We start from the raw sequence: 21,203 nt of genomic DNA on the forward strand, positions 1-21,203 counted from the left end.
ATAAATGAATATCCAAGTTTAGTGAATGATTAAAAGTAATTAAAAAGGAAATACCTCGATCACAATTCTTATCATTTAAAATGTTACAAGTTTTTATAGATAATAAAATAAATGTAATATTATACTAAGTCCTTTGATAAAAAAAAGAAGAGAAAAACGATATTAAAATTTAGTATGCTATGAAGAAATTTATATCTATGTAAGAATCTTTAATACTTGTAAATTCGTAATTGTTTAGATCAAATCTGACGAAAACGTCAAGAATTCTGTTCTTACTACCCCCTTGGAGCAACTAGTCACACCCTACATTATTTGTTTTCTGCAACGGGAAAAGGTGAATAAGAAACAAACCACCTCTTGGTAAGTATTTAATGCATGATTCCAGTCAAAAATATTACATTGAAGAGTGTTATATGTGTAAGCCATAAAAATATACCATTGGAAATTAATGTTAATTTATGCGGTCGGACATTTTGGATAAGAAAGGTAGGCGACAAGGTTAGCCAATTTGGCAACCACTGTTGTCCTGATTTAGAGTAAACTGGGGAACTTTTTTCCAATGGGATATCTTGCCTTTAATATGAGAGGGAAAGAGCATAATTGAATGTGTGTTTATATATGCAATAATAACTTGTATATGCTGATCTCGTATTGATGAATTAATGACAACAATGTCAGTGCAGAATATTTAATTGTGCTTTAAATAGTCACAGAAATAGAAAATTAAGGATATATATATATATATTTGCTTGTTTGTCTATATATTGCAGTTGATATGTTCATGGATATTTATTAATGACTTAAAGTGCACTGAAGTCTTATACTTGATATAAATATGTACAATATACCACTTTAATTATTCCTTGCATTAGTGGGGGATATGGTAAAATATGAGATTCCTCTCACTTTTACCCCTGATTTTACATATAATTAACATCAGAGCATATTACATTGAAAACCTGGAATTGCCTACTACCAGCTGGTGTCATGTCTGACATGCCACCATGAAATCTGATTTGTTCCTAAAAGATCATTTTGCATGCTAATAATCACTAAACCAATGCGAGACACCAACTTTTCTGTGTATGACGTTCACTATAGGATTAAGCATTCTTTTTGAAGAATTTATCAATGTGTAAACTCACTTTGCACTTTTATTCAGTTTTTGAGTAAAATGTCTGGAGTTTACACATTGATAAATTCTTCAAAAAGAATGTTTGATTCTTATAATTCCAATTCATTTACTGTATTAACTATTTAAAAAATATGAATAGTTTCCCCGCACTACATTATTTATTTTCAGGCGCGTATGAATACATCCCGTTTTCGGATTTATTGAATCAAATGTGTAAACTCTCGTTCAGCTTTAATTTTATCCAATCAAAACAATTGTAATAAATAACATTGGAATTATACACAAATACACAACAGTCCTATCCCGTGGGGATCCAGGTTAGAATAGGTCCTCAGTACCCCCTTGCTTGTCGTAAGAGGTGACTAAATGGGTCGGTCCTTCTGATGAGACCGCAAAAACCAAGGTCCCGTGTCGCAGCAGGTGTGGCATGATAAAGATCCCTCCCTGCTCAATGGCCATAAGCGCCGAGCATAGGCCTAAATTTTGCAGCCCTTCACCGGCAGTGGTGACGTCTCCCTATGAGTGAAATATTCTCGAGAGGGACGTAAAACAATATTCAATCAATCACAACAGTCCTTGTTTAAACAATGTAACACAAGTATAAACTCAGTCTAATTAAAATCAGACCCCATACTCATTACCCAATAATATGATAATGAGTATGGGCTCTGATTTTAATCAGACTGGTGTAGACTAATCTTGCACTGATTACTAGAGTCTTGGAGGTCAGACAATATTCTATTAAAAAACATAAGGTAAGGATAGTAGCAATACCAGCTGGTAGCAGGAATTAGGTGTCTGCTCCAACTTTCATCCATACATATCAATATACAAAACAGAGGTAGAAAGGTTAAGAGTCAATTTAAAGTTTATTTCATGACAATTACAGTAAAAAACAAGTTCTAAAACTTTAATTCTTCCCAACGGCTCAAATATTCATTGCAAAGGGGTCAACAATGTGGAAGGAAACTGTTTCAGTACCAGGAGGAAACCAACGAGTCCAAGTGAGTGACTAATAGAATCCTTCATTAGTACGAGTGTGAGATAGGGAAATTCCACCGAGGGGACAAGATTCGCAGTCTTGGACGAGGCTTTGCCGAGTCCTAGACAGCGAATCTTGTTCCAGAGGTGGAATTTCCCTATCCCACACGAGTAAATAATGAAGGATTATTTTTCTCACATTTTAACTACAGTTTAGTGCATAAAATTAGGAGCTTTCAGAAAATTTTAGATTATCAAAATCCTCATTTGAACTTCGATGCAAAAACTAATTAGATAGGCAGAAAGAGCATACCCGAAAATGGTTTACACTGTAAGTGTAAACTAAAAACCCCAAGGTTGTCCACCAGAAAGCTATACTACATTAAAATTTAAAGATAACAATGCAAAATATTTTTACTTCACCGTGTAACGTAAATCTTCACCGTGTAACGTAAATCATAGAAAATATATGACGTCACAATCAAATGACGTCGCAGCAGTGTGAGACAGAAAAATCTCACATGGCTGTCTCACATGGGTAAAGTCGATCTCACACTGGTGATAATGTGAGAAAATACCCTCTCACATACAATCAAAGCAAATAAAAAACGTACTAAAGCTGGGGTAAGAGTGAGAGGAATCCCACCCATCTCCCGCAAGTTGTTATGTAAAAGCAGCAGTAAGAATCTGTTTGTTTATATGGATTTATTGTCCCTTTGAGAATTTTTCATTCATATCCAGGGTTTGACACACCATTCAGGCAAACTAGATACTGATCTCAGGTTGTCCCGAGTGGGTTTCAGGTTGCCCAAACAAAAATATCAAATAAAAAGGATTTTAAGTATATTTGATTACTTTAAAATTTATTGCATTTCTATTTTGAAACAGAATCTGATCAACCCTCATTTCACTCACATCATTTTCTGAACAGTCTCATTGTCATCCATCCCCTCATCATCACTCTCATACTTTGAAACTTTCCATGCTCTCTACTACTACATTCTCTCCACTCTGACTCAAATTTCTGTCATTCTCAACTTTATTTCACACTACTTTCAAAACTTTCACTCTCTGTTTCAGCCAGAATGTAAACTATTCATTCTGTCCTTAAAGTTTTCATTTTTTGTTTGTTTGATATTCGTAGGATTGGTTAACTATATATCGTTAACCGATTGGTGACTGTATTATCTGCCATAATACTATCCATCTCATTGCGATCCAGCCTCACCCTCCAACACCTCCCAAATGCACCAACATAGTGAAGTTGAAGTGTGTTGTAGTAACATTCCATATGCTCCGTATGGGACGTATGGGTTGTCCCATGGTTTAAAAATAAATAAATAAGGACCATCATGTACCAACACGTCTGATGACTGCGGTACTGTCTTTTGATGGCCGGACACATACATGTGATGGTCGTATGTCATAAATTATAATGAAATAAAGAAGTAACTTATATTTATAAAAACTAAATAAAAAGTAAAAATTAATGAAATGAATTATAATTTTTATTTATATAATAATTTTAATAATAATTTTATTTAATTTGTTCAATAAATTAAAAAAAAAAAAAATTACACTAATTAAAGTATTTTTTATTTATAATAAATTATATTTTTATTTATATATATAATAATTTTAATAATGATTTTTATTTAATTTATTCCTTAAGTAAATTAAAATTTTAAAAAATATAATAAGTAAATATAAAATTAAATATTTAAAATATTTGTTATTTATTTGAATTCTAATAGAACGTAATAATTAGTAATCGCACGAGTCTCCGTCCTTCGTCCAATTCAAGATACACCGAAATAAATATACCATAACTATTACATAATTATTAATATTAGTAACAGGTGATAGTAATATGGATGTAGGTATGTATATACATGTGAAATAACTCAAATATATACAGAAAAGAATTAGGGTAGGGTCGCCAAAGAAAATTTTGATAATAGAGTGCCACTAGTTATTACTTTGTTAATCATAAATTATAAAATTATGCCAGACAACAATTTTGAGATCATCATCAGGCAAGAATTTTGAGGTCGTCGTCAGGTGTTACACCTCAGACCCTGAACCATGTTTCTGTAACTGGATCCAGCTCGTAGCACGACATGGCTCCATAATTCTTATTCGATAGTATGTATTATGTGTATAAAACTGAAGATGTATAATGTAATAAGTGGTGAGTTAGTACTTATGATAAAATTGTATGACAGATAAAATACAAACCATAAGAAGTGGTATACTTAATTACATAACATATACATTTGATTAAATAATGAAAATACAGAATAGATGCAAAATCACAAATCGCATACATCCAACAAGCTTACATATATTAAATATAATAGTATGCAGCAGGCCTGCATACATACAAACTGCGACATTGCATCTAAATGTTCTTCATAAAAAGAAGTTTACAAAATACATACGTATAATAACATACCTGGATTTTATGTATTTTTGCATATACGTATAATATACCGGGATTTGATGTATAGCTGCATCTATATTTAACTACATGTTTATATAAACTAAAACGATAAAAACGCAAAGTTTATATTCCTAATATTAATATGCTACGATACTTATATATGTAATTGTTTACATACTAATAAACATATAGTTATACACGATAGAAAACCCGAATTATATGCTTAGATGTTTATATAAGTATAACACATGTAGTTGTTTCTATGGTAGTAAACATACAAAAATTTAACATTAGAATAATGATGCTTAGTGGTTTTCATACTTATAAACATAAGCTATTCATTCTGTCCTTAATGTTTTCATTCCTCTGTCTTTTCCTTGGGTCTGGTGTTTCTTAAAGGTGGTGAATGAAGTTAATAGTTTATACCAATTCACAACCAGAACTGTGTGAATGATTTTAACCCCCAACTAAAGACTGAGGTAGCGAAGTAAGAACAAACCATTTTCTCATCTTCATAAATGAAGACGTCTATGATGTCTTCAACAGCCAGAGTACTCTTTGCAGTTTACATTATTTGTATTTAATTCTTAAATATACAGATAATAGTGACAATCCACACACGACACTGGGTCACCAGGGTGGAAATGACAAGGTGGTTAGCGGAAATGTTGAGCCTTGTATATCAAGATATTACCAGCTGTAGGTGAAATGCCTCTTTAGACCTATGCTTAGCGCTCTGGACCTTAGCAGTTAAGGTTCTTTATTGTGCCAAAACCTACTGTGACACAGGACCTTAATTTTTGAGGTCTCGTCAGAAAGATCAATGGCTCTCTCAAAATGTCAAGTGTTTGGCGAAGGAGCAGTCATTGCGTGTCTTAGGTTTGATGTGAGACTCGAACCCATGAGCATCAATCACAAAGCAAACCCTTAAAACCAGTCGAGCCACTTTGATCAGTTCTGAAAGAGTCGAAGGAAATCTCAGATTAAATATGGCAATGATTGAATGATGATGGTGATGGTGAAGCAGTGTTCGAAATTGGTTTAAAACTTGGTATAGACCACGGGTCTATGCCAAAACAAGATGACATAGATTTCATCGAATTGACATAGATTGCAACATTGGAAAAAATAACACAAATTTAAAACATTGTTATTTTCTTCTAATGTACTTAGAAAGCATATTTTCTTTAAATTTCCATAACAGTGTCCTCCTTTCCTCATAATGTTTATCAGACGTCGACTTTTGGGATTATAACTCTATTGCTTTAAACCTAGAAAATCAGCATAGACAATTTGGTCTATCCCAATTACAATTGGCATAGACTGGTGTCATTTGACATAGACTTGGTCTATTGGTCTATGGTTAATTTCGAGCACTGGTGAAGATTTAAAGTGCAGATTGCCCAGTAGGGGTCCTGCTACACTAGGTTTGTTGGAATGATTGAGTAGGCCTTGATTGTCTGTGTTATAGAGGCATGAAAACAATGGAAGCATGGGGTAATTGTGTGATAAGGAAAACTAATAATGCTGACTTAAATTACCCCATATTTCCATTGTGTTTTCGTACTTCCCATAATACCTTATGTTTATATTGGATTGATGGATTGTATTGTTTAATGTCCCTCTCGAGAATCTTTCACTCATGCAGACATCACCACTGCCGATGAAGGGCAAAATTTAGGTCTATGCTTGGTGCTTACGTCCTTTGAGCAGGAAGGGATCTTTATCGTGCCATATCTGCTGTGACACGGGGCCTCAGTTTTTTCAGTCTCTTCCAAAAGACCGCCCCATTTAGTTGCCTCTTACAACAAGCAAGGGATACTGAGGACATATTCTAACCCGGATCCCTACAGGATTGTTTATATTTGTGATAAAACTTTTATGCTTACAAATATAGATATAGGCTTGTGTGTCAAGTTGAAATGCCACTTGTGTGTCACAGTGCTTTCATTGAAAAATGAAATAAACAGCAAAGGATTGTTACAGGCAAAATATTGGCAAACATAAATATTATGTGATATTGTAAATTTATATTAATAATTAATCTAATGTTGATTTTCAGACTGTTAATTGAAAGGTGTACAAGTTTTCGAAAATGTTTCCTCAAAGAGTATCCAAACCTCCAGACCACATTACAGAGTCTAGGTAGACTAAGAATTGGATAGGTTTAGGTAAGAATTTTTGTATTTTTATTGAGTCTTGATATCGTTCGATTCCTTGTCATTTAGATGCATAATTCTGGTAAGGATGAGATAATGATACCTTGAAAAAGGAATAACAAGAATACATACCCATATAAAAACACATATTTCTGTTTACAAATTTTTAGAAATGATCAGAACTGTGCATGGGACAAAGAATGGAGGAAGTGTCTATCAGTCAGAAGCAATCATTAAACCCAGAGGGAAAGGGGAAAAATATGGATTCAGAGACGCCCTTATATCAAGAAGCCAAAGTTCCCTCAGTAGTTTGTAAGTATGCAGAGGAAACTGTAGTGGCTTGCAGAAACTTAGAAGACAAGATAGAGAACCAGGAAGTGAAGTGTAGAGCAGACAAGGAGTATACAAATAAACAGTTTGAAATCCATGATGCAATGACCAAAAATATAAATCTAATGACCAAACAAGATCTGCGTGGAACAGGGGACAGGGAACTAAGCCATGTATCCAACCATCCACACCAGGAATTAATTGTAATTAAAGGTGTAAACCAGGAACCAAAGCTGAACCCAAGTCAAGAGCCAAATAGTGTTGACATATCTGATAACTTTAAAATGCATAATATTTTACAAGAATCTAACAGCAATAATCCAGAAATACTCAGAGCAGATGGTTCAGAGAGTGCTCCTACAGGTAATGAGTGTTTATCCCACTCAGCCACTGATCTCCATGTGGGTGTACCTAGTTGTTCTCTTACACAAGTTAAGCAAGAAATTCCGGAACATATACAAAATGCTGAAAGTTTACACAATCACACGGATGAATATGTCTCAGTCGGTGAAGATGGAAATGGAACAGCATTCATGGATAAAGAAATTATGAATCTCAATGAGCTTGTCATAGAATCTGAAAATTCCCCAAATATTTTAGGATGTGTGCCAAAGAGAAGGGGTAGACCTAAAGGAAGTGGTAAAAGTATGAAATCCAAGACAACACTGCATAATAAAGGCAAACGTGGCAAGAAGGGGGAAAATTTAGGGAGGAAATCATGTGCAGATCAAAACAAGAAACACATCAAATCTAATAAATTCAAAGGTGCCAAAGAAATGAGGGTTCAAATTCCTAAATTGCAGAAAAGTATCGAGGGTGAAAATCAAGATGATGCCCAAAGTTTTCAGAACCTTCCTCTCGGCAAATGTCAGTCCAAGAGAAAACAAGTTAGTAAAATTTGCAAAGAATCAAAGTCAGCAAAGAAACGGATGGCAAGAATTGAAACTGACATAGAGATCAAGCTAGAACCAGAGTCATCAGACGAAGACAATTTCGATAACGACCCAGATTATTTCCCCATTAAAGAGGAACCAGAGTCCCCAGGCAGAGGAAAACGGCCTCGAATAGGGCGTCCTCCCAAAATTGGATGCAACCCTTGCAAGAAATGTGATGCCAGATTTCCAACAAAGAGACTGTTGTTAGCTCATCAGAGAGTCCACTCCCTTCCAAAACAGTCCTGTCGTTTTTGTGACTTTGAAGCAAAGTCTGTTGTGGTTATGATGGAACATGAGGCCAAGCATACTCATGAGAAGCCATTCAAGTGTGACCACCCTGATTGTGATTATGCCTCAAGGTCAAATGTAGATTTGCAAAGGCATAAATCCAAACACTCCACAGAGAAGAAATTCAAATGCCCTTATGAAAACTGTGACTTTGTGACCAAATGGCAGAGGAATATCCGCCATCATGTTTTACGTCACACAGATGAACGTCCCTATCCATGCCATCTTTGTCCTCAGTCATTCAAACGGGTTCAAGATCTCAAGTATCACTTATATCGTCACAGTGATGACAAACCAATTGCCTGTGATGAGTGTGATTTTAGGTGTAAAACTAATTTCGAACTCAAATGCCATAAGCTTAAACACAGCGATGTTAGAAATTATGCTTGTACTCATCCTGGCTGCACTCAGAGGACCAAATCTAAAAGTGACCTGACCAAACACATGAAAATCCACTCAGATCACAAAGATTATATCTGTGATGAATGTGGGAAGGGGTTTCGAACCAGAGCCTGTTTGTCTAAACATCTTCAGAGACATTCTGATATTAGACCATACTCCTGTGATATCTGTAACAGAGCTTTCAAAGTCAAAGTGGCTTTAAGGAAACATGTTGTTTTGCATTCAGAATATAGACCTTTTTCCTGTGAAATGTGTGGACAGAAATTCTCCAGCAAGTCCAACAAGAATGTTCACATGAAAACTCATGATTACTCAGACAGACCATATCCATGCCCTGTGTGTCCATATGCAGCCAAAATCCAGAGCCATCTTTTATCCCATATAGGCTCCATGCATGGTAATTCCTATGCTTATTTTTGTGAAGTCTGTAAGAAACCGTTCAAGAGATATGGACAGTTAAAAGTACATCATGTGAGAATGCACCCAGAAGTGGACTTTGGGAAAATCAAAACCGAGAATCAGATGCAGCTAACAGAAATGGATGATGGAACAGTAATGAATTTTACTTTTGATGAGAACTCGGTGGCAGGTGTTGAGGAATGCATAAATTCCGTCATTGCAGAAGCAAGAGATGCTGTCAAAATTGAAGAAAAAGATTTTTCCATCAAGCGGACAGAAGTGAAAAATGAAGATTCTGACTATTTGCCAGATTCTGTTGTGGTAGATGAAGAATATGTAGGTACTTCCGATATTCACCAAAAGGAGAGAAAAAAGAGAGGTAGACCAAGGAAAGTCAGACATGATGCAGAAGTCCAAAAGACGAATGTTAAAGTGCAAGACATGAAAGTTCAGAGTGATGCTGAAAAGTTACATGAAAATCTAACACTCACTGAAAAATTATCGACTGCTGCAGAGGATAAAGATGTCAAAGTTGGAAGTGTTCTTGAAAATTTAGATTCAAATGTCACTTTGACCCCTTTATCCCTTAATGTAATTACAGAAGACCTTCAATCTGAAAAGCCCTTAAAAAATGAAGATTCATCCAAGGCCCCTGCAACTCTGACTATATACGAGGGGGGATTTAGACTGCCTCTGGCCACGAAAGGTTTTAAATTCAACTTTGACAAAACTGGAAAGAAGCCTAAATCTTGGTTCATGAATCCAGACAACATGCACAAAGGCCCTAGAGAGCATCAGATGAAGTACCTCGCCAAGAAGGATACAGAGTACAAATATTACTTGAAAGCTCAGAGAAAAAAGATGGTAGGCAGGAACAAAGTTCTGGAGAGCTTGGAGAGGCGAAGGAAAAGTGCTGCCAAACGATTCGCAACAGGAATAGCAAAATCAATAAAAAGACGCCATGGTAAGGCTCAGTTCAGATTCACTAAAGTGGTGGAGGAAAATGAGGATCCCACTTGTATACAAAAGCAGTCCAGTAGTAGACCAAGTTCATTGTTGGAGAGCATTCCAAGCCAAAGTTTACCAAAACTCATCTTCAAAAAGAAACCAGATAAGCAGGAAGAGTATGAATGTATCAATAAGGAGGAGATGGAAACATTTGTACAAAATAAAAATACAGAACATGAAAAACCAAGCAATCATGTAGATGATAATGAAGCAACAGAATCATTTGTAACAAAGTCATCTATCAAAAATATTGGCAGAAAAAAGATTGAAAGTGTCCAAAGTACAGACAGGGTCTGTTTTAAAAAAAGAGGAAGACCTAAAACAAAGAAATTGGAAAAAAATGTGAAAAACCCCACTAAGAACGCTCGACAGAGTAAAGAGGACCAACAGATAAAAAACTCTCAGCCGCCTTGTAAAAAGACAAAAACAAAGTCAAATGATATACAGGGAAAGAAGAAAAAAGTTGTCTCAGAATCTCAAGAAACTGCAAAGGATAAAAAAAGGGGAAGACCAAGAAAGAGTGAGTTAGAGAGCTGTGTCACAAAAAAATCTAAGATATGCCATGAAACTGCAGTGATCCCAAAAAAGAAAGGTGGAAGAAAGAGAGCTCAAGATAAGACAGTTAACAAACCTACAGCCGGTAAAGGGAGGAGAGCAAGAAGGCAGAAAGGTAAGACATTTATACTTCAGATGGGTGATATGAAATATCTTTTGAATTACTGTGGAATCATTAGAATTCGTGGTGGCTCAATTTTTGTGGAATTCATGGGTACCCCTCACCCACGAATTTACATCCTCAATGAAAGCAAACATTCCAAAGTTATCTTTCTTACAAATATATAAATCCACGAAATTAAGTCCCCACGAACCTGTAAAAATTCAGCAATCCACGTAAATTGGCCCCCACGAATTTAAATGATTCTACAGTATATCTTAATTATTAATCACAGTGAAGGCTCTGCAAAGGAGGGCATCCCTCGTCGTCACAAGTCGAGGGTTATTGATTCGTTACCTCGTACTAACCATTGACATCAGTTGCTATATAAAAGTTGGGCTCATTAGACCATTACGCAATCCACTATATATAAAACATCCAATGAAATCACTGCATCTTGTTATGGTGTACTTGGATACAAATGACGCGATCCATACTGCTGTATTGATAAACACATGCAATTGTAATATTTACACCACTAATTACGTTTATTGATCATAGTAGATCAAATTTGGAAACCTTTTTGTTTAAGACAATATTGCTTAAATGATTGAAATAGCCATAACTGTAGGTATCAATACACGTGTTTTTATTTGAATTTCTCGCTTTACATTGTTATAAATAGAACCACATTCTCATTGGTTCCCATTCTTTTGTGGAAACAATCACGAGCCCAACTTTTTGATAGTCACTGATGTCAAGGGTTAGTGCGAGGTAACGAATCAATAACTCTTGACTTGTAAAGATGAGCATCCCTTTACTTTCTCAATGTTCTCTCAGGTGACCTTGACCTTTTAATGACAGGATAAAAAATATAATTTAAAGCTTGTACTGGATGCCATCAGACACATGAGCACACAAATACACAGGTACAGGTGTTGCACAGGCAGTATACATATATACTTAGGAGTCATAAAATAATCAATCGAAATATTAAGTCTCTCAGCTTGATTTTGGTAAATTTATAAATTTAAAAATTTTAGTTATAATATATGTCTTTTCACCACTTTCCATTACACTGGCTAATATGGTATTAATTTTGCTTGTGCAGGTCCCTTTGTAATTGAATGGGAAACTGGAGACCAAGAGGAATCTGTAATAAAAAATGAGGAGTTGGATCCAGAACTACCCGAGATGGAAGCCAAAGTAGAAACTACGTTAGTCTCTGAAAACATTTGTTTTAACAATGGAAGCAAAGATGCTACTGTACCGGAGAGATTAACCATAGTCGACTCCATAACTATGGAAATGGTAACCAGTATGAAAATAGAGCCTCCGGAGCAGACTGATTACCAAGGAAACTATGTTGATGACAGCCATGTTGTTTCAGATGTTCCAGCTGACATGGAGGGGCGATTACCTGATGATTTGCTGGTTATGCAAGACTATGTTAGTGATATAGGGCAACTGTAAGGAGTTAGACCTGTTCTGGTTGATGTTGTTTTGTGTTAATATTGTTTTATTTGTGCTCAATTTGTTGTCCCTGGTTTGTTGCCAGTTTCATGTATATTTAAGCTGATGATGTAGTGAAGTTTTGAGTATTCTGTTTATCATAGGTTATCAAATAACCACCAGGAAATATGCCCTCTAGCACAGTAAAGCAGACTGAGTTTGGGAAGCCTGCATCAAGAGAAAGACCAAGGGCAGACATATCCCCAATATTCTCTGTCATTGTAATTCTGGAAGTGAACATTTGTCTTCATTTTTGATGTCGGAGGAAGTGTTTACAGCTGACATTATTTGTAAACAGATGTGACATCACAATTGAGTATATAAGTAAAAGTAAATCCAGGGCTTTTACAGTGCTGGCTTTTTGAGTTAATAAAAGCCTGGATACTTTCTATAGAAAATACATGTATTAAATTATATAATAAGGCATAATCTTGTCAGATCCATAATGTGGCTGTATATGGTTAAACTGGTTGTTAGTAATAATAATAACACCTTATATAGAGAAAGTGATCTGATTGGTGCAGCACAATTCTTCACCTTTTGAATTTAATATAATTCAATATGTAATGAAGCACATGATAAAAACTCAAAGATATACATCTACAAATTATATAGTATAGATAGAGATTCAAGAAGTCAATATGTATCGAAACAATGTAGGGCATGTCATAAAGAAATTGTCTCTAAATGGGAAAAAAGGGTCAATGATAAACTATTTACCGGTAATCATAATAGCAGAAATGTTGGTTATGAAATGCACCTTTGATAAAAACTTCAAGGACAGTCATATTCTCTCATCATAAACAATCTATGACTTTAATAAAATTACAGTCATACCTCGTTATCTCGAACTCAATGGGACTGAGAAAAAACTTTGAGATATCCAAGGATTCTAGATATCGAGGGTAAAATGCTTAAAGAATAAGTGGTTGGGACTTCTGAATCACTTTGACATATCCATGGTATTTGAGATATCGGTGTTTGATATACTGAAGTTCAACTGTAGTAATATTTCAATGTATAAAACAATTTTCACTATGACTGTTTTTCGTTCTACAAATTGACTATGTGTTTTTGTTTTACTGTAGACAAGTGTGCTATGATCATTGTGCTCCTCAAGAACTTACATGATGAACAAAATCAATCTTTTTACATATTGTGTGTTTATATATAGATATTTTATTTATTACAATGAAACTATGTTCTCATGCTGGGTGTTTATTTTCTTATTGAAATCCATATGATACATATATATTTTTATTTATTTGTTTCTTGATGTGGATATTTTCGTGCTCGTTATTTTGTGTTTTTCTTAGAAAGATCTGTTGTATCTCTACAAATATTTTCATTTTTCCTGTAGATATGAATGTGCTAAGACTATATACTTTCATCCACTATGTTCTGATGATTTAAAAAGTGCATGGGTTTTTTATGGATATGTTATTGTAACGAGAGAGGGAGACAACACAATGGACCAGACCAGGCTTCGGACCTGGGCCCCCTGAATTTTCTAGTCAGGAAGGAAGAAATGCAATGGACCAGACCAGGATTCAAACCCTGAATTTTCTAGTCAGGTGCTCTACCAACTGAGATATCTGGACACCAGCAATTGAACCTGTTTAACTTCCACAAATGTCTCCACACCTTGAAGACATCTACCGAGGATTTTTATTCCGGTCTGGTCCGTTGCATCATCTCCCTTCCTGTTACAGTCATCTATATGTCTTCAAGGATAATATGCTAAAGTTCAGTTTGGTAACTCAACAAACACTGTCAAATATTGTTTTTTGGGGGTTTTTTCTCGATGTTATGCTTTAAATATGAATAAAACAATATATGTTCGTTGAAATGAAACTGTTTTGAGTTTCCTAAATATGAATAAAGCTGTGGGATCCAGCACATTGTTGTAGGGATGAATTATACATGTATTGATAAGTTACTCGCACAAAATACATGATGGGCAAGCTGCGATGGAGGGTATTGTGTCACTCAATGTCCCCCTCAGAACATATTTGTGCTTTTTTAAATTGGTGACTAATTAGGCATTCAGACAATTTAGAATATTTACAAAAAAGCTTATCAAACACCATCATGGAATACTTGTACTAATGTTAGGGAACATCTTGAATAAGAGGCTACTCTTAAGTATTCAGAAAGAAAAGAAAAAGGAATCTTGGAAATTTATATCACTCTAACTGCTGACTGTGTACATAGCTAAACGGGAGAAAGAATAAAATTCATGGTTGGCTGGCAATCTAAAAAAAAAAAAATACTACGAGAGACCCATGGGACAAATCCCTCACCTGAGCATTTGCATTTTCCATGCTAAACATTAAATCCAAAATATTGTTTGGGGTCATAGTATGAAAAAAAAAAAACCAACAAGATTGCTGTACGTAGCAATGTCCCCCACTGCCCCCCAAAAAAGTTGAAACACAAAAGTCCCATAACACCTGTACTAAAATTTGTTCAATCCTACAACATGAACAAAACCTGTTGAGCGGTTTCGGAGGAGTTGCGTCCACAAAGTGTTTCTATAGTGTAGCATCTACAAATTCAATAAAGTTCCATAACACCTGTAAAATTTATCGAATCAAAATGACGGCGCAATATGATCAACTACATATGGTGACTAACAATCCTACAAAATTTGAAGAAAATCCGTTGAGCAGTTTCGGAGAAGTTGCGTCCACAAAGTGTTTCTATAGTGTAGCATGTACAAATTCAACAAAGTTCCATAACTCCTGTAAAATTTATCGAATCAAAATGACGGCGCAATATGATCAACTACATATGGTGACTAACAATCCTACAAAATTTGAAGAAAATCCGTTGAGCAGTTTCGGAGAAGTTGCGTCCACAAAGTGTTTCTATAGTGTAGCATGTACAAATTCAACAAAGTTCCATAACTCCTGTAAAATTTATCGAATCAAAATGACGGCGCAATATGATCAACTACATATGGTGACTAACAATCCTACAAAATTTGAAGAAAATCCGTTGAGCAGTTTCGGAGAAGTTGCGTCCACAAAGTGTTTCTATAGTGTAGCATGTACAAATTCAACAAAGTTCCATAACTCCTGTAAAATTTATCGAATCAAAATGACGGCGCAATATGATCAACTACATATGGTGACTAACAATCCTACAAAATTTGAATGAAATCCAGTGAGCGGTTTCGGAGAAGTTGCGTCCACAAAATGTTCCTATAGTGTAACACGTACAAATTCAACAAAGTCCCATAACTCCAGTAAAAATTATCGAATCAAAATGGCGGCATTATATGATCAACTACACATGGTGACTAACAATCCTACAAAATATGAACAAAATCCATTGAGCGGTTTCTGAGGAGTTGCGTCCACAAAGTGAAGTGGGACGAACGGACGGACACCGGTATTTCTATGTTCCCTTCCGCGTTGCGGTGGGGTCAACAACAACTGGAATCTACACTACCCAAAGATACAATCTACCAGTAATTATAATCAGATTATATGTAACTGTTACATAGCAAAAGGATCTGACAGCATTGCATCTGAGGTCATGTTATTGACCTCAGTCTCATGAATAATTCAATAATATTTGACCAATAACTATAGCTTGACAAAGAATCAAGGACCAATCGGGAATCGTTTTACTGAAGCGTATTCGGATTGTAAGTTCACAAAAAATGGCGTTGATCGATACATGAAAAGTTTAAACAAATTAATTCCAAACATAACGATTGAAAGACCGAGGTTCTCTGTATTTAGGACCTTTTAGAATAAATGATTTGAGGTCCTCGTTTTCAAAAATTCAATCGTATGACTTTTCAACACTTTACACGACCATTCCTCACGATAAATTAAAGACTAGACCTTTTTAACATCATAGACAGTTGCTTCTTCAACAAAAATGGAAAACGCACTATTCATATCTAGTGATCAGTCATCCCAAAACTACTTTGTTAAACATGCGCGCATTAATTCAATTATTGCTCTCTTCAATTGAATTAATGATATCTTTAATTCATTTGAAGAGAGCAATAATTCTTTTAGAGAGAGCAACTAAATAATCAAAGATATCTTCAATTCAACATATCCACAATTGAATTAATGATCTCTTTAATTGAATTGTTGCTCTCTTTAAAAGAATTGATGCGCGCATTAATTCCTTATACAAAAGCATTGTAAATAATTAAAGATATCTTCAATTGAATTAAAGAGATCATCAAATTATTTATACCGAGCTCTAAATCAATTATTGCGAGCAATATTTCTACGAAATTGATGCTCTCATCAATTGAATTGAAGAGAGCAATAATTGAATTAATGCGCGCATTAAATCAATTATTGCTCTCATTAATTCAATTGATGCGCACATTAATTCAATTGATGAGAGCAATAATTGAATTGAAGCGCGCATTAATTCATTTGATGAGCGCAATAATTGATTTAATGCGCGCATTAATTCAATTAAAGAGAACAATAATTGAATTGATGATATCTTCAAATAATTGAAGATATCTTCAGTTATTTGAGTTTATGTTAATTTGGCGCTCCATATATTACAACATATCATTGGGTCAAATGCTGTCTGACGTGTTTCATACCGATTGTAAGGCCGTTCTTGGCACACTGATTTTGACTACGGATAACTCCGTTTACCTGATCAAGGTATACGATCGACAGGGGATATTTATCCCTCCTAGGCACCTGATCTCACCTCTGGTGTGTCCAGGGGTCCGTGTTTGCCCAGCTCTCTATTTTGTATTGCTTATAGGAGTTATTAGATTGATTACTGTTCGTTATCTTCACCTTTCATATAACTGTTGCGCCCAATCAATTTGCTGTTGTAAGTGTCGTGGAAAGAGTGTCGACGGAGATATGTCCACTGTTTTTACTGAGAACTCTGAGAAAAATGTCAATTACAGAGTGTGTTGTCTAAGCATAGAACAAAAAGTTAATATCTGCAATATTTCGGGAACCCCCATAACATTTAAACCTAATTCAGTACTTTGTTCTATGCAAAAGCCGAATGCTATTGATAGGGCATCTCTTACAGAGGGGGATATAATTGTAACAAGGTAGACTCTATAGAAGTAGGTAGAAAGATCATCATTGTCCGAGATTCGGTTTGTTACTGTAAACAACTTACTGAATAAATTCAGTCGCGTGTCATATTCTCCAAAATTTTCTTAGATCTAGGGTGAACTGACTTACTAAAAAATCATAACTCCTTTGACGAAGTCATGGGTATTTTTTAGAGGAGTGAAGTATTTCAGCAAGCTTGATTTGAGATATGGATATTGGCAGATAGAGATAAAAGAAAAGGACAAACAGTCAAAACAACTTTCTCGATAGGTAACCTTCGGTTCTAAGAGCACAATAGGATGTGTTTTAGTTTAACAAATGTTCCGGCCATGTTTCAAAGAGGAGTGTATTGGATACATGCATTTTAATTAAAGACTGTTTAATTCTTCTGGTATGGATTTCTCAAACTTATTAAGTTTGAGTTTTCTTTTATTTGAGTCCAAGTTTCAACTTAAGTTTTATGAGAAATGCAGCACTTTTAAATAACATTGTCAACGTTTAGAAGAGGTTTTCAGAAAAGCAGTCAATGCTATGAAACTTTAAGAGGACATACCCAATTGACATTTTCTCTAAATTATTTTTTGTATCTCCTCGATATGAAGAGTTCCTGTATAATTTCCAAAATACGTTGGAATTTTATATTGTAGTAATATTACCATGTAAACTTTGCATATCGGATACCCAAGCTCAGTTGTTAGATCACCAAATATGTGATACAAAGGTCCCGGGTTCGATTCCCGATTGTTTGAAAGATTCTCTCCTTCTTTGCTACATTAATATTCGTTTATCTACATACTATAATGCATAAGAGCTGACTCTAAAGCAGACATGGTGGCGGCCGCCACTTATTATCTGGCGGTCGCCATATAAATTAAGTGTCGGTCGCCACTTAATTTATGTGGCGGTCGCCACTTAATTTAACTGGAGGCCGCCACTTATTATCTGGCGGTCGCCATATAAATTAAGTGTCGGTCGCCACTTAATTTATGTGGCGGTCGCCACTTAATTTAACTGGAGGCCGCCACTTGTTATCTGGCGGCCCCAGTTAATTATATGGCGGCCGCCAGTTAAACTAACTGGCGGTCGCCACATGATTTATATGGTGGCCGCCACTCAATTTAAATCATTTATATGGCTGTCGCCAGTTATTCAACTCCTCTCTCTTTCTCTATCTCTCTCTCAAAATGAAAGGGATGCAATCCCTCCCCAATGCTTAGTAATATGTATGTGATATATATACAATTAAGAGAATTAAATTATTGTTTTTCGATTGTACTGTTAAATAAGTAGAACCACGGGGCTGACTCTCCATTTTTTTATTTCTCACAACGTTCAATTTCTGTTATTTTCACATGAAAACTAAGTTATTTTTACATGTGAAATAGGATTAAATGGCGGATCAGCCCCCACCCCACTCTTTTGGTGGCAGTAATGAATGGTAAAAATGTAATAATGAATTAACTGATCAAATGAAGGATGAACGGAGCCCCCCTCCCTCCAATTTATAGGAGTACGAAGTTTGGGCAAAAGAGACATTTTAGGTTCCTTTTCTGCTTGTCAACAATTGTAGAAGACAATTTCTCCTCCGACTGTCCCTATACACTTTGAAAAACGATGCTGCATGTTTGCGTACTATATTCTAAATCTTTCCAAAATAATCACTCAGCGATACGAATTACATTAATTGGCAGCCGCCAAATATAAATTAAGTGGCGGCCGCCAGATAAAATAACTGATAAGGGAATGGCCAACACCTACCATTATTTACATTTACTTATCTTTTCTCTTATATTTCTTTGAAATTGACATTGCTTTCATATGCGACAATGAATACATGTCTGTTGCAAACTAGTTCAATCCGGTTTTTAGTACCTTCTTGTCCGCGTAATCATTACCAAATATGGGCATTGTCAAGGTCAAAGGTTGCATTGGCTGTTCCGTTTAAAGTAAGGAACTAAATTGTGACCCTTTGAATCTACATATGTATATCTACATTTTAAATGGACAAATTGTACAGCAACTGAGAAACATATCTTTAATTATGTACATTTTCTTATTACGTGTAATTACTATGTAGAACTTCAAATCCCTATTTTGGCTCTCCCCTATGGCAAGCCCGTTTATCATTTATTCGAAAAATAAGATATCTCTTTAAATAAAAAAAAAATCTCTTATATTAAAAAGATATCTCTTTAAAATGAGAGCTATCTCTTAATTCTAAGAGACATCTCTCTAAAAATAGATATTTCTTTCACTTAGAGAGATATCTTTTACTTTTAGAGATATCTCTTACACTTAAAGGGATATCTCTTTCAATTAGAGATATCTCTTTTACTGTAAGAGATATTTCTTTCACTTTGAGAGATATCTCCTTCACTTAAAGAGATATCTCCCCAAGAATCCCTAGAGATATCTCTCAAAGTATTAGAGATATCTCTTTAATCAATGAAAAAGAGATATCTCTCTGAGAAAGAGATATCTCTTTCCAATATTTTTTATTATTTTGAATACTTAAGGAATTCTCCCTAAACCGGAAGCCGGCCAAAGCAAATCTGACCATGATGGCTGCAATCCTGTGCGAAGATTTTGCGTTTACTGCATGTGAAGTGTATACAGGTAGCAAAAAACAAAGACAATAAATTGAAGAAATATGCGAGCTAGACTAGATTTAGCCTCTCGGCAACTTGATAATGTCCCCCCAACCAGCTCTTCAAGTCATTATGATCACCAGGGGGGAAATCTAAAGAGATATCTCTCTTTGTGAAAATTTAAAGAGATATCTCTCTAACTTATAGAGATATCTCTTTTTACATTGATAGAGAGATATCTCGTTATGCTAGAGAGATATCTTTCTAGCTTTAAGAGATATCCCTCAAAGAGAAATATATATCTCCCAAGTGTAGAGATATCTCTTTTGTTTAAAGAGATATCTCTTTTGCATAATAAGATATATCTCTAACTTACAGAGGTATCTCTTTAACCAATAGAGATATCCCTCTTATTTAAAGAGATTTCTTATTTTACGAATAAATAGTAAAACTAGGGCTTGCCATACTCCCCTGCCTCCAGGGTGCACTGTTTGAAGAAACTTCAATAAATATAAGGAAAGTATGTTTCGACTTTCCTAGTTATGCAGATTGGTCATGGTTCTTAAAAATATTTTCAATGTTACCACAAATTATCTCGTGAAAAATAGCATTATGGCTCATTTACATTTAACAAACTTGACCATACCACCTATCTAAGCGTACTTTATAACAAGTTTGGTCGAAATTGGTTGATTGATTCATTATGGAAATGTTAATGACATTGATGATGGAATAGTTTTTTTTTTTTTAGATCACCTGAGTTGAAAGCTCAAGTGAGCCTTTCTGATCGCCTGTTGTCCGTCGTTTGTCTGTAAACATTTTACATTTTTGACTCCAGATTTCAACCAAACGTGCCACAAATCATCCTTGGGTGAAGGGCTTTCAAGTTTGTTCAAATGAAGGTCCATATCCCCTTCACAGGGGAGATAATCACAAAAATAGAGTGATGTCATTTAAAAATTTTCTTCTCAAGAACCACTGGGCCTGCAGGAAAGTAGAAATTTAATTAATGCTTCCTGACACAATGCAGATTCAATTTTGTTAAAGTCATGACCCCCGGGAGATATACAAATATATAGGGAAAATCTTTAAAAATCTTCTTAAGAACCACTGGGCTGGGAAAGTAGAAATTTACATGAAAGCTTCCTGACATAGTGCAGATTCAAGTTTGTTCAAATCATGGCACCCAGGGGTAGGATGGGGGCACAATAGGGGATCAAAGTTTTACAACGAATATATGGGGAAAATCTTTAAAAATCTTCTGAAGAATCACTACACCAGAAAAGTTTATATTTA

General features: G+C 35.2%; 1 protein-coding gene across 4 annotated transcripts; it reads left to right on the plus strand.

Moving 5' to 3' along the window:
- Window positions 1-279: 279 nt before the first annotated feature.
- LOC125651522 (uncharacterized) lies at window positions 280-14,650 on the plus strand. Of its 4 annotated transcripts, none has more exons than XM_048880156.2 (5): window positions 280-360; window positions 6,622-6,730; window positions 6,889-10,750; window positions 11,847-12,204; window positions 12,352-14,650. In XM_048880156.2, exons 3-5 carry the CDS (start codon window positions 6,907-6,909, stop codon window positions 12,392-12,394), a joined length of 4,245 nt encoding a protein of 1,414 aa, XP_048736113.2. In that variant the 5' UTR covers window positions 280-360; window positions 6,622-6,730; window positions 6,889-6,906; the 3' UTR covers window positions 12,395-14,650. The 4 variants fall into 4 exon arrangements, with proteins under 4 accessions (XP_048736113.2, XP_048736139.2, XP_048736130.2 ...); XM_048880182.2 differs by having other exon boundaries at window positions 11,847-12,184; XM_048880165.2 differs by lacking the exon at window positions 280-360 and adding an exon at window positions 450-606.
- The last annotated feature ends 6,553 nt before the right edge of the window (window positions 14,651-21,203 follow it).

Source organism: Ostrea edulis, chromosome 1 (genome assembly GCF_947568905.1).
Source record: "Ostrea edulis chromosome 1, xbOstEdul1.1, whole genome shotgun sequence".
NCBI classification, from domain to species: domain Eukaryota; kingdom Metazoa; phylum Mollusca; class Bivalvia; order Ostreida; family Ostreidae; genus Ostrea; species Ostrea edulis.

Excerpts from the sequence above, each read along its gene's own strand:
- LOC125651522 (XM_048880156.2), top strand. The coding sequence starts at position 6,907 with ATGGGACAAAGAATGGAGGAAGTGTCTATCAGTCAGAAGCAATCATTA. Across the intron at positions 10,751-11,846 it reads GAGAGCAAGAAGGCAGAAAG|GTCCCTTTGTAATTGAATGG; the intron begins GTAAGACATTTA and ends TTGCTTGTGCAG. Across the intron at positions 12,205-12,351 it reads GTTAGTGATATAGGGCAACT|GTTATCAAATAACCACCAGG; the intron begins GTAAGGAGTTAG and ends TGTTTATCATAG.